General features: G+C 37.8%; 1 protein-coding gene across 3 annotated transcripts in view; it reads right to left on the bottom strand.

The window, feature by feature from the left end:
• Window positions 1-18,191, bottom strand: part of CEP83 (centrosomal protein 83) — a 126,424-nt gene that overhangs the window by 11,990 nt on the left and 96,243 nt on the right. For all 3 annotated transcript variants that reach the window (XM_026499887.4, XM_057316283.1, XM_044384530.3), the window contains 3 exons: window positions 16,299-16,374; window positions 13,538-13,695; window positions 11,492-11,621 (listed from right to left, as the gene is read on the bottom strand). In XM_026499887.4, coding sequence (XP_026355672.2) covers window positions 11,492-11,621; window positions 13,538-13,695; window positions 16,299-16,374 — 364 coding nt within the window. The remainder of the gene's footprint in view (window positions 1-11,491; window positions 11,622-13,537; window positions 13,696-16,298; window positions 16,375-18,191) is intronic.

Below are 18,191 nucleotides of genomic sequence, written 5' to 3'. Positions count from 1 at the left end.
TACTTCCCTTAAGAATAATATAGTGCCCTTCTGTGTCTGTAACTATATTCTGTAGTTTAAAATCCAATTTATCTGATATGAGAATTGCTACCCCAGCTTTCTTTTGAGGTCCATTTGTGTGAAAGATGGTACTCCATCCCCTTACTCTCAGTCTGAATGCATCTTTGGGTTCGAAATGAGTCTCTTGTAGACAGCAAATGGATGGGTCATTTCTTTTTATCCAATCTGCAACCCTGTGGCGTTTATGGGATGGTTCAAACCATTTACATTAAGACTGAGTACTGAGAGATATGATTTTAATGATGCCATGTTGCCAGTAAAGTCTTTGTTTGTATTGGCTGTGACTTTCTGTTCTGTATCACTCTTGGGGCCTTTTTACTTTTATAGAACCCCCCATAATATCTCCTGTAGGGCTGGTTTCGTGGTTACGAAATTGGTTAGTGACTGGCGATTCTGAAATGTCTTTATTTCTCCATCAATTCTGAATGACAGCCTTGCTGGATAAAGGATCCTTGGCTGCATGTTTTTCTCTGAAAGAGCTTTATTTATTTTTTTTTAAAAGATTTTATTTATTTATGTGACAGAGAGACAGCCAGCGAGAGAGGGAACACAGCAGGCGAGTGAGAGAGGAAGAAGCAGGCTCCCAGCGGAGGAGCCCGATGTGGGACTCGATCCCGGAACGCCGGGATCACGCCCTGAGCCGAAGGCAGACACTTTAACGACTGCGCTACCCAGGCGCCCCTGAAAGAGCTTTAAATATGCTCCCCCAACCCTTTCTCTCATTCCAGGTCTGTGTAGACAGGTCTGACGTAATTCTGATGCCTTTGCCTTGGTACGTGAGAAATTTCTTTGCCCTGGCCGCTTTCAATACTGTATCCTTGGATCTAATATTTGCGAATTGCACTATGACGTGACGTGGCGTAGGTTTGTCGTGGTTGAGCTTCGGAGGGGTCCTCTCTGCCTCTTGGACACGAATGTTTCCCTCGCTAGATTAGGGAAGTTTTCAGCTACAATTTGTTCAAATATCTCTTCTAGACCTCTGTTTTTCTCCACCCCCTCGGGGATGCCGATGATTCTAACATTGGATCGTTTCATTGAGTCAGTAATCTCCCATAACCTACATTCGTGGGCATGGATTTTTTTTTAAGACCATCTTCTATTTTCATTTTTTCCTCTATTAACCCATCCTCCAATTCACTAACCCGTTCCTCTGCTTCTGTGACCCTGGCCGTCAGAGCCTCTAGTTTTGCCTGCATTTGGCTCATAGAATTTTTAATTTCTGTCAGATTCGCTCTCATTTCTGTCCTTAGGGATTCTATATTCTCAGTAACCTTTTCGTTAATAGTTTTTTCAATTTTACTCATCATTTTGACCATCGTTACTCTGAATTCCATTCCTGATACTTTGGTTACATCCATATCCATTATTTCTGTGGCAGAGGCCACAGACTCACTGTCTTTTCTTTGCTGGGGGGGGGGGGGCTTCTCCTTCTTGTCATTCTGATGAGAGGTTGCGGGGTTTCCAGAGCCCAAATTATTGACTGGGTCCCAGGCCGTGCCCCTTATTTTATAGGGATCTTAGGGATGTGGGCTTCTTCTTTAAAGATTTTATTTATTTATTTATGTGGCAGCCAACCAGCGAGAGAGGGAACAGAAGCAGGGGAGTGGGAGAGGAAGAAGCAGGCTCCCAGCGGAGGAGCCCGATGAGGGACTCCTTTCCGGAACGCCGGGATCACGCCCTAAGCCGAAGACAGGCGCTCATTGACTGCGCCACCCAGGCGCCCGGGTTGTGGGCTTCTTGATTTTTCAGCCTGCCTTCTGGGGGAGGGGCCTGCCGCGCCGATACTCAGGCAGCCCTGTTTGGGTAGAGTCTCGGCGTCCCCTGCGAGGGGGGATGGGGATGGGCACTCTCTGAGCCGGTCTTTCCAGGCTTTTGTTCTCTGGCGGCTTTCCCTGGCGGTTTGCTGTGCCTCTTCTGAGAGTCAGAGCAGCAGCGGCCAAATTTCAGCCTCTGTCTCAGAACAGAGGAATTGCGGCCCGTTCTCTACTAATGTTCTGGCCACTTTAACTCTGTTACTGTTGGTGCTGCTCAACCCTGCAGCGTCCGGGATGTGCGCCCAACACCCGGAGTCCCAGCCCTCACTTCCAGGGCCGGCGCATCTCTGTCCTTTGTGTTTCTAACGCCGCCAGCCGCCCCGGCGCGCGCTCCGGAAGCTCCCGGTCTCAGTCTGGATCCAGTGAGCGCACAGGGATTCCGGTGTTCCGCGAGATGCCTGGTGGCGCGCACCCGGCTCACGGTCTCAGTCTGCTGTTTTGCGGGTGCCGACCACGAGCCCACCCGCTCCCCCGTGCAAGTGGCTACCGCTTCCCGGCGCCCAAACGCGGCGGCTCCCTCCCCCTCCCCTTTCGTTTATCTTCCGATATCTGTGCACGGTTTCATGGCTCCCCGCTTCGTACCTCAATACTCAGCGCTGGAGATGTTCATTTGTAGAGATCCAGATGCATCTTCCTGCGTCTCAGGCTGGTTCCGTGGTTGTTAGGCTGGTCTGGTACCTATCCAGCTCGACTCGGGGGACTGGCTGAAAAAGGTGTCTCCTACTCCTCCGCCATCTTAACTCCCTCTGGTGTATATTTTGTTTCACTGATTTCTGGTCTTACTTGAGAATGATGATGATGTCTGCAGTTAAATCTATCCACTAAGTTCATAGTTCAGTTATTGTGTGTTTTAGTTCTAAACTTGCTATTTTAATGGTTTTGTTTTCTGGAGCAATTCTCAAACTTTTATTTTCTTAACATATAACAAAATGTTAGTTTTAAATTCTATATCTGATAAGTTCATTACCTGGATCCACTATTGGGGAGTCTGTTTATATTGGTTATCGTTTCTCTTGATTTTCAATGTTATTCCTCATGTGGTTGGGATGATGTTGATGATGACGATTATTCTTTATTAGTAGAGTTAAAGCAGTTCTGGTTTTACACAGAAAAATTTAACAGGAGTAGAGAGTTACCATATTCTCCTCCCTTCACAGTTTCCCCTATTATTAACATCTTACATGGGTATGGAACATTTATTAAAATTAATGAACCAATATTGAAACAATATTATTAACTAAAGTCCATAGCTGATATTAAGTTTCAATCTTTCTGTTGTACAGTTCTATAGGTTTTGCCAAATGCTTGGTATAATGTATCCACTATTATGGTATTATACAGAATAGTTTTATAGCCCTACAAAATATCCTTGCTCTACTTGTTCATTCTTACTCCTACCCCCACCACCCCTTGGCAACCACTGGAGGTTTTTTTTTTTTTTTTTTCCCTGTCTCCATAGTTTTGCCTTTTCCAGAATGTCATATAGTTGAAATCTCACAGTATATTAATCTTTCAGACTGGCTTCCTTCACTAAGCAATATGCACTTAAGGTTCCTCCACATCTTTGCATGGGTTGACAGCTCATCTGTTTTTATCACTAAATAAAAATATCCACTGTATGGATGTAGAACAGTCTTTTTTTTAATCCATTCAGCCACTGAAGGACATCTTGCTTACTTCCAAGTTTTGATAATAACGAATAAAGCTGCTATAAATGTTTATGTGTTTTTGTGTGTGTGAACATAAGTTTTCAACTCATTTGAATAAATATCTAGGAGCGTGATCGCTGGATGGTGTGGTTTGACTATGTCTAACTGTAAGAAACCACCAAAGTATTCCAAAATGGCTATACCCTGTTCCAATTCCACACAATGAATGAGAGCTCCTATTTGATCCATATCTTCGCCACTGTTAAGAACAGTTCGTGTTTCAGATTTTAGCCATTCTAAGCCATTCTAATAGGTATGCAGTGGTATTTGCGTTTATTATTTACATTTTATTGATTTATGCTTTTTAATTTTTTTATTTATTATATATTTTTAAACTATGGAAACAATTTGAAGTTTATAATGTTATTTTCCCTTAAAGTAGAGTCACATTTGTTTCTTGCAAGTAGCTAGAAACACTAACAATTTGGGTACATTTAATCTAATTGTAAGGACTGACATTATCTGAAGCTATGCTTTAATACTTGCAAGGGCTAGGCTATTTCCAGTTCATTCTTAATCCAATGGTATATCCTTCCCCTTAGGAGTCCCAACCCAAAGCACTAGCATACTTAGACCAGAGATCCTCTCTCTGGCAGATTCTGAACTCCAATTTTTGTTCCCCAAGCCCTGTGAAGTTGTCAAAAGCTTTGCTTCACTTCTCACCCTCAGCTGTCTCTTCTAGAAAGAGCAGTTTCCTCTAAGGGAAAAGCAACCTCACATGCCATGCTCACCTCTTTCAGTTTCTCACCTCTCCAGGATCTTGGCCTCCTAATTCTTCACTGCCCTCCATGGAGATATTTTTTAAAATACTTTGTCCAATACTTCTAGTTTTCATGTGGAGAGCTGATCCACATATTCCCTAGTCTGTCATTATCAAAAGCATATACTCCTTTTAGAAATTTTAGCCCAACTAGTAGCAGACATTTTAAAGATGGAAATGCTTAGTACTTCATTATTGTATGATTGTATAAACCTGCAATCTTGAAACTTCTCCATTATATCTCCAAATAGCTATATTTCTCCATTTTTATTGCTCATAAACTATAATACAAAATTTATTTTATTTATATTATATTTATATTTATTTTATTTATATTTATATATTTTTTATTTATATTTATCAGATCTTAAGTGTGCACACACACACACACACAGAGTACATGTTTAACTGGGCTCTATATTAACTATAGGCAATACAAAATATATGGATTTCTGAAGGGAATTCCAGTCTATAAGTACCAAATCACGAGAAAGGGCTTTCTGGAAAGGATAAGAAATTAATTAGGGAGAATCTGTAATACTATGGAGATGTGGATTTGCCTGAAGGTTCTCCAGCAAGGGACTGGTAAGTAAAAGACATTGTTTTGGAAGTTTGACACAGCATCAGTGTATGAGATAGACTCTGAAGTTTGCCTCTAAGCAGGAAATCTGGAGATTAAGTTCAGGACAATGCTTTCCCCATCCTAATCACTGTAAAACAACCAACCATTTACTGAGCACTTACTAGGTGCCAGGATGGAGCTAGAAGTAATAAAAGCACTGATTGGTTAGTTGACTAAAAGACCCAGTGAATGCCTTAGACCCCCCTCACTATAATCATTTCTTTGCAGACACCCTCTTTACCTTGACCCAAGTCTCCCTCTTTTTGAAACTCACCTGGAAAAACTTGGACCTTTATTAAATACAACTCTCTACTGACTGCACGTCTGGACCTATACAACTGAACACAGTTGGCACACACACACACAACTATGCAGTGTGCTACCTGACACTCCTAATTTCCCTAATCCAATCACTCTACCAAACTCTTACATTCTTTTACAACTTTTTGTCTCTCCTCAGATATCTAACACCTGCATTCTTCACATACTGATCTGAAGACCATTTTTTTGCATTAAGAAAACTGTAGCCATCAGGAGAAAATTTCCACACATCTATCAATTTACCAGAAATTTATAATCATATATTTTGCCTTTTTCCCAGTTATAATAGATATACTGTGTTCCTATGCCTTCCACCTCTGAAATGCTAACTAAAGGATATCATTCATGCAATTGCCCTCTTTCTCCTGCATCACTGATTTTTCCCTTGCTACTGAATCATTCTATAATTCACCCCTCCCTTAAAATAAGTTTTTGAACTCACAACCCTCCCTAGCTACCACCCCAGTTCTCTATTTTATACAATGAAATTCCTTAGACAAACTATCTTCCACTTCAATCTGGCAACAACTCTTGACAAGGCCACCAACAATCACTGCATATCCAAATGAATCCCTAGTCTTCATATTGCTGTTTTATCATCTTACTCTCAACATCATTTGATACAGTTGATCTTTCCTGAAGCACTTTTCTTCACTTGGCATCCAGTACCTTCTTGGTTCTCCTACCATACTGGCCACTCCTTCTCTTCTCAACTTCTAAACTTTGGCATTCCTCAAAGCTCAATCCTCAGACCTGTTCTCTTCTTAGTCTTCCTTTACTTTCTAGTTGACTTCATGCAATCCCTTTCCTTTCAATACCATTTATGTAATGAAGACTCCCAAGACTTTATTTCTAGTCTAGTCTTCCTTCCTGAATTCCTGATTCATGTATCCACCAGACTACTGAACATCTCCACATGGAAGTCTAATGGGTATCTCAAAGAGCTAACATGTCCAAAAGAAGCATCTTTATTTTACTGCCAAACCCGCTCTTTCTGAAGTCTCTCATGTAAGTAAATAGCAACTCCATTTTAACTAAGTGCTCAAGCCCAGCATCTTGGATATCTTTGATTTACATCTTTCATGCTCTACGACTACTGTACACTCCACCTTTAGAATATAGACAGAATCTGACTACCACTCCGCTATTTGTCCCTCTACACAACAGCCAGAGATTCTTCTAAAATATAATGCAGATTATATTTTCAGTTTAGAACTCTCCATTGTGTTCCTACCACATTTAGAATAAAAACCAAAGAATAAAAACAACACCTGGCCTTCCAGTACTTCTCTCCATTCCAGCTACCTAGCTCTCTCTCTTTGCATTCCTTCAACATACCAAGCAGACTCCTGCCTCTCTCTTTTACTTGCTATTCTCTCTGGAATACTGTTCCCCTACACAGAGAACACGACGTCCTCCCTCCTTTCCTTCAGGTCTCTGCTCAAATGTTACCTTATCAAAAAAGCCTTCCCTGACCACCTATTTAAAAGAGCCCCCTCTGTCCCCCTTAGTTTTCCTCTTAGCACTCATGTTCACCTGACAAATGTTTGTTTCTTTACTCTGTCACCCACCCACCGCAATGTAAGCTCCTCAGCACAATCTTTATTTCTGTATTCCAGTGAATGAAACTACCAGATACATAAGTAGGTACTCAATAAATTTGGTGAGTAAATTGGCTAAATGAATACAGAGAAACCTGGTTGTGGATAGGGCCTGAGCTAGGATGTTAGAAACAGGCATAAAAGGAAATGAGGTGAGGGAAAAAAATACGAGACACATTATAAAGGAAGAATTCATAGGCCCGAGTGACTGTACTGGGTTGAGCAGTGTCTCCCAAATATTCATGTCCACTGAGAACCTCAGAATGTGACCATGGTATAGAAAGAAACTTATTTGGTCTTTGTCCTGGGTTTCTAGCACAGAGCTCCTAAAATCCTTGGAATTTCCTGAGCGACAGGAGAGTCTTTTGTTATTCATAGACTAACAATGATAGTTGTCATCTTTGATTTACATCTTTCATGTTCTCTACAACTATTGTAAACCCCACAAGACACACAGGGAGAACACCAGATGAAGACAGAGGGACAGAATGAAATGATATGTCTACAAGCCAAGGAATACTCAGGGATTGCTAGCAACCACCAGAAGCTAGGAGAGAATTGTGGAACAGATCCAGCCTTTGGAGGGAGCACGGCCCTACAAGCATCTTCATTTTGGACTTCTGACCTCCAGGAGTATGAAATAATACCTTTCTGATGTTTTAAGCCACAGTTTGCAGTAATTTGTTACAGCAGCCCTGGAAACCAATACAATGACTAGATCTGGGGGAAGGGAGCCCTCAGGATGAATCAAAGGTTTGAAGCCTAAGTGACAGGAAGAATGACATTCTACTGAAAGAAATGGGAGTTCAGAGGGGAAACTGGCTGTAAGGAATGATTTTAATTTTGACTGTAGTAGTCCAATACAATCACAGGATTGTCAAGTGGATGTCTTGGTGTTAAAAGTATTATTACAACACAAAGGAACAACAGAAAAATCAAAAGAACACAAACCTGGGATTCCTCTTTTACCAACTTATTGCCAAATTCAATGAACTCTTTTCAGTAATCATGCTAAATGACCATTTATCTTTGATACCTTTCTTTTCCTGTGACTTTTACAACACCATACTATAGCCTCTACCTCTATGACCACTCCTCTACTAAATCTAGTTCTTCTTTCTAAGTCAACTTAATTCTTAGTCCTTTTATTCTTCAATCATCTACAAAATCTCAAGTGTCTAATTCTTTATCTCTAATCTGAACTACCAATCTCCATGCTTTACATTCCATTATTTCTAGTTACTTACATGGTACCCTCACTTAAGAGTCTAGGACATGAGTACAGGGATGCGTTGTTATCACTTCAGATCTGACACGTGTTTAGTGGACTATATCTTCTCTTTCTACTCCTCAACTGACATGTGTTCTTCACTCCCTCATGACAACTTCATTTAAATCCTTCACAGCTAAAAACACTTCATATTTTTCTCTTTCTTCTTATTTAGCACCGTATCATATAACTTTTAAAAATAATTCTAAAGAGTCACCTCTCACCTTCATTCATATATCACAAGCCCAAATTCCACACTTCTTACCTCATTTTATTAAAATAGCTTCCTAACTGGTCTCCTTGTCTTCAGGTTTTCTTCTCCCTGACATTGGTGTCAAACCTTAGTGTCCATACAGATATCTGGGAGTGACTATTAGCATTCTTTAGGTACTGCATGTTATCTTATTTCCCCAACTAGATTATATGGTCATCAAAAGCAGGAATTAATCCTGGCTTCTATTTTCCCCTAAATGTATAATACAGTATTAGGCCCCACAACATACTCAACAGATATTTTACAATTCAAGACTACAGTTCATTTCTTTTCCAAAAACATTCATAATAGTAACTAAGAATAATTTCAGAGATATATACCTTACAATAAAAATAACAAGTTGTCATCTCAAGTGCCTCAAAAGGAAAAGTACAACCCATTGTGCTCAAACCAAGAGATCTCTCTATGAAGAGAGATCAACACTTCAACACTTCAACAGTGTATAGAGAAAAACATATGCAGAAGCCAACAGTCACAGAAAGGCATTCCAACTCAAGATACCTGGTCAAGTTTTTCCAAACAAATCAACACAGCAAAATATCATTACACAAAGACTTTACCCAAAACCACTTAACAGAAATGACATAAGGTTTGTGCATAAATAAACATCCTCAGATGGCAGTGAGCCATCTTTTCTAGCCTCAGGGGAAAAATGAAGCTGCTACTCTCCAGTTATAAGAATCACTCACAGAAAAGCAACTCTAAAGGATTATGATTTCTGCCCTAGAGTTAATATTTTGTGACTTAAGTCTTACTGCATAAGAAAGTTGTGATTTTTGTCATTTAAAGAACTTAAAAAGTTTATTGCACTCCTAAGAATTATATTTATGTACTCTTACAGCCAAAATTTTCATATAGAAGCATTATCTTTAACTTGAATGGGAAAGAGTTTGAATTAAAGAAATTAACTTTATAGTGATTATTCTAGCACAAGAAATATGACTCATATGGGTACAATGAAGAAAAAAGCAGCTAATTATTTGGAATCAAAGAAACTGGGAAATTAAAAGAGTAAAAGTGCAGAAAGAACACAGGATTAAGAACAGAAAGATGTAAATTTTAGTCATGGCATTGAATCTTACTAGTCAAGTTATCTTGGCTACCTACCACTTCGGTTTCCTAATCTGTAAAAACTATCTGAATGCTAAAATCCCCCAGTCCTAAAATTTTATGTACTCACAGACTTTTTATAGTATTTCTATGTCACATATATTGTCTATTTTCTCACTTCAATTTAAAGTTGTAAGCTTCTAGAGAAGTGTCCCACAAGGACAGTCAGCTCTGGGCCATAATTATTCACTGAATTGAACTTAACAATTTCCTTTGACTTAAAATCATAACCCACAGATCACATTTTTTAAAATGATATGGATATTTCCTATGTTCACACCCATCATTTGGCAGGTATTCCAGTAGAAAAAAAAAATTCACTCGAGGTCACAATATTGATGAAAGGTTATTTTGCCAGGTTTCTTCAATTATCTTCCCCTCTTTCTAATATACCTACGATTAGTTGGTAATCTCTCTCACCACTGGATGTCACTTTTGCTCCAAAAGAAGTCAACCCAAACTAACCTCAGTAGTAATTAGAATCTGATCTCTAGAATACTTAACCTCTAAAACTTTAACATAAACATTCCTCTGTGAAAGATAAAATCAGCTCTCATAATTTCTACTTATTTTTGGTTAAAATCTGGCTTTAGATGCTTCTACACTTCAAATAGTAAAGGACTCTAAGTAAAATTTCTAAGATCATCCTAAGCCATAAAACACTTCACCGAAATCCAATCAATACCCATAAGTACTCAGTACTTATATGGACAGAAAGAAAAAGAAATGATAGACATGGGAAAAACAAAGACAATGTTTATATTTGAGTATAAAACAGAGATTCCTAGATAGTAAATGCTGTTTTCTAATCTCAATGTTATACTACTTCCAGAATTATGGGAAGAGAAAAGCCATATTCAGAAATCAAGAAAGTGAGGAAGCAATGACTTGTAGACTTCTCCTACTGTCACTCCAGTTATCAGGATGCATTTGACAGATCCAATAATCATAAATGGGTGACTAGGAACTGTGTCTTTTGTTTCCAAATTTATAATATGTAAATGATATACAGTTCTCTTCTCTTATGCAAATATGAAGAGCTAACCTTTCCAATAAACATACAGACATTAAGATACTGGTATGCCTATGCCTAGAAGTGCCTTCCTCTCATCTCAGACCTTCTCGCCTCCCCAAAACAAATGCCCTTACTAATGGAACTTATCAAATGGGGGCATATTACATCACTTATGGGATTTTTTTTAATGCTACTCCCCACCCGCCACCTCCATACACATGCACCAAATCTTGTTGAAAATAGGTGCTGAATCACTGCATCATGAGTCATGGTTACTGATGGGGCCATGCTACATTCCTTGGGTTTGCTGCAGTAGAAAAGAAGTTGTAAACCACTGACTTAGATGAATCATCTGATTACATTATTTCCATGATGCTCTGAACTATTTCCAAGAAAACAAAGATTTTAAGTTATGGCACAAATATGTTCACAAAGGTGAAACTTAAAAAAGATCACAGCTGTGGTTAACTATTATGGCTGTTTCAGAAGCCAGGGGGAGGCCTACTATCTCCTGGGGCAAGCAGATACTTGCTCCTACATTTCTGAGTTGGAAACAAAAAAGCACTTTAACCACAAAGGGATGTTACAAGTATTAGTTCAGCACAGTTGAAACAGACCAAATCACCCTGTTATTTAAGTGCAGAATGAGTTAAATAAGACCTATATGGGCTGGTCTAGCAACTTTATCAATGAAAAACCATTGTGGGAAAATGCATGTCAGCTCTGAAAGACCGACTTGGAACACAAAATTTAGAAATAAACCTGTTGAGCAGTTTGCATTTTCCCACTTTATCTCTGCAAGGTTGACAGCAAAATGTCATGTTTAAATATCAAAGTAACATACACTAAAATCTCAGTTTTAATTACATTTTATTCTCCCAGAATAGTTAGTTATGTTTTACTCTATAGAAATCACTTTAATAAGAACCACCTGCCTTTTTCTGGGCAATTGCAGCTCGCTGCAGTTTTTCTTTAGCTTGATTATACTTTTCTTCTCTGTCGGTGATACGTTCCTGAAGCTTATGCTTTTCTTCCAACCACTGTATCTGTTTCTCTTCCAAAGTCCTGTCAAAAGAATGTATGCAAAACATGGAAATTAACTCTTAAGATTAAACAGATATTATCCCAAGTATAATCAGTCTCACTACCTGCTCCACTACATTGTTAAGTATCCAACTGTGGGTTGTTCTCTTGCATGGCCATGTATTTGCTCATTCTCTCATTATTGAGTACCTCTTGTGAACCAGGCACTGTGCTTACAACAGTACGTGTACTACACCATTTATTCTTCACAATAACCTCTTGAGTTAGGTACTTTTATCATCTCCATTTTATAGATAAGGAAACTGAAGCCTAGAAAGTAGTTAACAAATTTGCTTAAAGGCTTATACCTAGGCGCCGGAATGGCTTAGTGGGTTAAGAGTCTGCCTTAGGCTCAGGTCATGATCTCAGGGTCCTGGGATTGAGCCCCAGGTTGGGCTCTCTGCTCAGGGGGAGTCTGTTTAAGACTTACACCTAGTTAACAGCAGGACAAACACTTGATAACCAGCTTTGAACCGTGATAACCACTAAGCTATAAAAACTGGATCTAGCATGGGCGATGGGGATTAAGGAGGGCACTTGTGATGAGCACTGGGTGTTTTATCTAAATGATAAATCACTAAATTCTATTCCTGAAACTAATACTACACTCTATATTAACTAACTAGAATTTAAATAAAAACTTGAAACAAACAAACAAAAAAGAACTGGGTCTAATAAAGCTGGTTAAAAATCAACCCAGGTATCAAGTCTTAATGCAGGATGTTTTCTGACTAGAATAAAATTCATATAAATGGTATTTTAAGACAACATAACAACTTATATATTTAAAGTTCTTCTGCAAACCTTGCATAATTTTTAGTATCATTACTATATATAAGCAGTACAAATGAGATTTATAAAATGTTAGATCTTGTGTCTAAGGTCATACAAGATTTTAAGTGTTTTAGCTGGGACCAAAATCATATTTGGCTAACAGTTCATCCAGCTCTTCTCTACTATATAACCTATGAGTAACATAAGAAACCAATGATCAATTACTTAAATTTGCTAGCTATACTATCATTAGAATTCTTAAGTGCATTTTAATCAAACACTTGAGGATTCTAAGATTTTGCAAAATATAAGCAAAATAATTTGTACCCTGTGGAATGTCACGACGAATTATAGACAAACACCTTGCTTACTTTTTCTTAAAATTTGCATGTGTGAAACCATGGAAAGCCTTAAAATATTAAATAATGAGAAACTGAAGGAAAAAAGTTTTACGTGGCAAAGTAACCTTCAGAAGAGAAAATGCAAGAAGAATAATGTTTTGTAGATTCAAACAAAAATAAAATACTAACACGTTATGAAGACAAAGCAAATACAAAAAAGTAGCTATTCTATCTAAACAAAATTTTCCAGAGAATATAAGATCTTGAATATCACCAAAATCACCTCCTTGCCAGTTTACTATACACTGTCTAGTACTAACAAATTTCAAAGCCAAAATAAATAAATAAATAAATGAACTTCTCAAAGGAAAAATCAAGATTATAGTTCTAATTTTAGGAAGTTTTGCAAATCACAGAATTTTTTTTTTTGTTCTCTGGCATTCAGAAGAATAATTTAGATATTTGCAGTAAAAAATGTATTTACGTATGGGTTTACTCAATGAATAAAGAAGTGTTCCTCTGAGGGTTTTCAGAATATTCTGGTTAGGCAGAATTTTAAAAAGTCTATTGTCCTAAATGCCTTTTTTCTTTTTAAACAATTCAAGAGTCCAGAAAGCTCATTCTCTAGAATAGAAAGTACATTACCTAATACCATTGTACACTGTCAAAGACTATTTGTAACTAGTTCCCAAAACACACTCGACATTGGAATCATCACTAAAAGAACTATATATAATATAGCTGAAAAAAGATAGTTTGTAAATAAAAAAGGGCAAACTCTACCTTTCAACTTCTAGTTGTGCTTTTTCAGCTTGGCTTCTTAAATGTCGGCATTCTTGTTTTAATCTCTCCACCATTTCCTTCAACATTTGGTTTGAATTCAGCAACTCATTCTCTGACTGTGCAAGTGAGGTCACCTGGATCTGCAAACTACTGATTTGCTTAAAAGAAAAGAAAGAAGAGAAATATAAGGCTGCATATGTAAAAGCATAAGAGAGAGGCAGAGGACAGTAAGCATCTTCCTTCACAAATGAGCCACCCAACTGATGTGTCCTTGAGGACGCTCTGAAATTAAGAAAGAAACAGCAGCAGCATTAGGATCCAATAGTATAGGATCATTTCCTAATATACCCAGAGACTATCAAGAACCATATTCCTTTTTCTGCCACTAACTCCTCTCCTCTTCTTCCCAAAATAAGCAGGTCAGAAGAGGTACTGGAAGTAGGAAGAGGGTTATAAGGACAGTGGAGAAGTGAGAAAGGAGAATCCACCCATTAGAGAGATTCTCCATTGGACTTCCTCTAGTCTCCTAGGAAAGAACAGATTTTAAAAGCACATCAGCTGGGAAAGCTGCTAAGGAAATCCATCCTCCCATTTCCATATTCCCTATGATCAGCAACCCTTCCAGGAGTTCTGCTTTCTAAATAGTTAGGAATCATAAATACGGAAGGGATCGCTCTCACATTGTTTAATTTTGAAGCATTCCATACATCCAGCATTGGGCAGAAGATATTCTAAGAAACTTAACGGCAAGGATTCCTTGGCCCCTGGAGCCATTTATCAAAGCATGAAATATCACTCAGGTTTTTTTCTCCATCCTAATTTACCTTTATCTGGGAATACTTTTTCTCATGAAAAGTAGCTAATTAGCTAGTTACAAATTAACAGGCTTTTAAGTTATATCCAAATAATCTTCACTTGGAACACAGTTATACCTACTTCCTCCATAAGCCATTTTACCAATTAATTAACAAATACTCATTTTCTTTTTTAAAAGATTTTATTCATTTATTTGAGAGAGAGAGAGCAAGAGAGCACGCACACACACAAGTGGTGGGGGGGGGGGAGGAAAAAGCAGAAGCAGACTCCCAGCTGAGCAAGGAGTCCGATGTGGGGCTCAATCTCAAGACCCTGGGATCATGACCTGAGCTGAAGGCAGACACTTAACTGACTAAGCCACCCAGGTGCCCCAGCAAATACTCATTTTCTTTCACCTTGTCTTACCTCTTAGCCATTCTCTGGGAAAAGTTGGAAGGACAGAATCAAGAGACATGGGATCAAAAGAACCCATTATGAGACTCAAGAGTCAAAAGAAACCAGATTCTTTATTCAATAAACTAAATAAATGCAAAATAATTCCAGTATTTCCTGATGGCAGCGAAGCCAAATAAGATAGGACTGTATATGTCCAAAGAGCAACTGTCAGAATAAAGTAAAATGATATGTCTCAGATTTGTACTTCAGAAAAAATAAATTTCTCCATGAAGAATTACTCAGTCTTTACTTTTTACTGGAGTTGTAAATATTAAATCTGTATTACGATTGACTGAAAAAGCAACTTTCAAGGAGCTTACTATCTCTCGTTATCTAACAAATAACAGAAAGCCCAATGCCCATGGTACTAAATAACTTCTCTCAGAGTATCAAACATTATGTCCTCCTCATTGAGACTTAGAAACCACAACTGCATATGCAAAGCAATGCCAGCTAACTTGCAAGCATAAATCCTAAAAATGGAATCTTCACTACCTCATAACTTTAAACAAAAAAGAAAATAGAATCCAGGAAAGAACACCCTTCCATGTTTTGCCCATATAAATTTTTCTTAAACCCAAATAACTTTAATTAAAATACAAATTTCCTTCCATAAATACGACCCTTAGATTTCACATTTCATAGGGATATAATAAGATGCAGCTCATGGAGTAAGAAATAAAAAGTTACAAGTCAATGCTACAGGAAACTTACCTAGATGATCTTTCTAATCAATTTTTTAAATCGGAATATTAAAATACTGTTCTTTAAATTACAATTCAAAAAAAAATTCATTGTGGATCACAGCACATAAAGACGTTAAGAAAAACAGCAGTTAGGAAAAGCAGCTTACTAACTAGAGCTTAAAGAGGTTTAAACATTTTATCTATCAACCTCATCAATACATTATCAATTGTAATGATATTTTCAAAATACTGATATGTGAAACTCCAACAGATTCAAAACACACACACACACAAGCAACCTAAATGTCTAATCTAAAGATTAATTGATACAGAAGAGGTGGTGTACATATATATAATGGAATATTATTACTCAGCCTAAAAAAGAATAAAATCTTGCCATTTGCAGTAACAGGGATGGATCTAGGGGGTATAATGCTAAGTAAAATAAGTCACACAAAGACAAATACCATGTGATTTCACTCATATGTGGAATTTAAGAAATAAAACAAAACAAAATGAAGAAAAAAAAAGAGACAAAAAACCAGACCCGTCCATACAGAGAACTGGTGATTGCCAGAGGGGGAGATGGGTGAAACAGATAAACGGGATTAAGAGTATAGTTACCATGATGGAAAAAAAAAAAAAAAAAGAGTGTACTTACCATAGTGAGCACTAATGTTTAGAATTGTTGATTATATTGTACACCTCAAACTAATATAACACTGTATGTTAATTATACTTCAATAAAAAACTCAAAACTCATTCAAAATACAGATTTAAAGAAGCACTTAAATAAAAGCAAAAAATGTTTGCTAAAATCATACCTGTTTCAGGTCAGAATTTTCATTTTTTTCTTTCTCTGCATTTTCAATATTCACAATTTGTTGCTGAAGTTTTAACCTAAATATCACAACGCAACAGAAAACATTAAGAATCCACAGTTCATATATTTCAGAATTAATCATTTTAGAGTACCCATATTGACACCAGACATGCTTGCAAAATGGCAGAGAAAACGATAGATTTTGACTTCAGGCAGTTAAGTGTGTTCACATATAACTAAGATGTAACAAATTTCTGCTTTTGCTATGGAAAAATCTAGTTAAACTACTGGCACAGAGAACATGAGAAATCAAGTATGTCTAAGAAGAAGAGAGGGTGTTTACATGGAGATACAAATCGATGAGTAGGATTTTGATAAACACAGGCAACAACCTGAACAGATGGCCTTTGGTGGAAGAATGAACAATGTGTTGCTAAGGACTTAGAAAGTCTCCCAGGGTGGGAGAAGCCATCTTTATCACCATACAATATTTCATAGCTTTCAGACATGCTGCTACCTCACTTGCTCCCTACTAGGTTATGGAGCTCCTCAATGTACCTTTAATGCCTACTCTGATATCTATAGTATAACAGGCATTTAATTAAGGCTGGTCATTTTTTAAAATTTTATTTATTTGAGAGAGAGCAGCGAGAGAGAGAACGTGCAAGCACAGAGGGAGAAGGAAAAGCCGACTCCCTGCTGAGCATGGAGCCTGACTCGGGGCTCGATCCCAGGACCCCGAGATCATGACCTGAGCTAAATAAAGGCAGACACTTAACCGACTGAGCCACCCAGTTGCCCCTAGGCTGGTCGTTTTTAACTATAGTAATGTTTCATAATAATTCTATGAAAGTAAACACAGTTACTTCTATTTTGTAGATAAACAGATTGAGGCTCAGGCCCAAATCATACTAGCTACCAAACAGCCAAATGAAGATGGGAGTCAGGTCTTCTAACCCAAGTAAGTGTTCCTCTCCCATTTCATTATGCAGCAATTTTAATGATTTTAAATTCAAAATTTATAAGAAAACTATCTAGTATTCAGCATAGTGTATTTTATAAAATATATTATGAGCTTTCATCCCTGAGATGAATATTTATACAATGTGTATCCTTTTCAAAAGGAAGGATACATTTTCCTTTCTTCTTCCTCTATTTTTTTTTTTTTTAATAATCTAGGTCTTTTTTAAAAAAAATTTTTAATAGATTTTATTTATTTGTCAAAGAGAGCACGAGCACACAAGCCAGGGGAGCAGTGGGCAGAGGGAGAAGCAGGCTCTTCACTGAGCAGGGATCCCTATGCAGGACTTGATCCCAGGACCCTGGGATCATGACCCGAGCCAAAGGCAGACGCTTAAAACAACTGAGCCACCCAGGTGTCCCGGAATGATACATTTTCAACCAGAACCTTAAAATGTAGAGTATCTCTGGTAACCAAATGACTAACAACATGAGAAAGGCTTTAAGCTAAAAGGATATGCTAATATGTGATAGGATATGCCCTCAACTGCTCCCTTTTTAAAATTCTTTAAACACTTATCTCAAATACAAGTCATTTGGCATTTAGTATTTATAGTTTGGCATTATCAGCAAGTCTTATCAATCCAATCAGAACTGCTTATGGGAAAGACAACAGTCTCAAGAGCCTAGAGCTGTGCTTTAAACACTAACAAGTATTCAATAAATATTTGTAGATGGACTGAATGAACCAACCCAAATCCTGGGTTAGACATTTAAATGTGTTAGGTGACTGGACAATATGACATGGCAGAAACCAAAGACCCACTGCTTCCATACAAATGCCAGAAAAAATGGATCTAAAGGAAAAGGGACAGTCTTGCTCTTACTTTGCTCCTTTAACAGTACCAGTCATACTCTTATTTCGTAATTACTC

Source organism: Ursus arctos, unplaced genomic scaffold (genome assembly GCF_023065955.2).
Source record: "Ursus arctos isolate Adak ecotype North America unplaced genomic scaffold, UrsArc2.0 scaffold_21, whole genome shotgun sequence".
NCBI classification, from domain to species: Eukaryota; Metazoa; Chordata; class Mammalia; order Carnivora; family Ursidae; genus Ursus; species Ursus arctos.
Note: the sequence above shows the minus strand (reverse complement) of the source record. Positions and strands in the feature narration are given on the sequence as shown.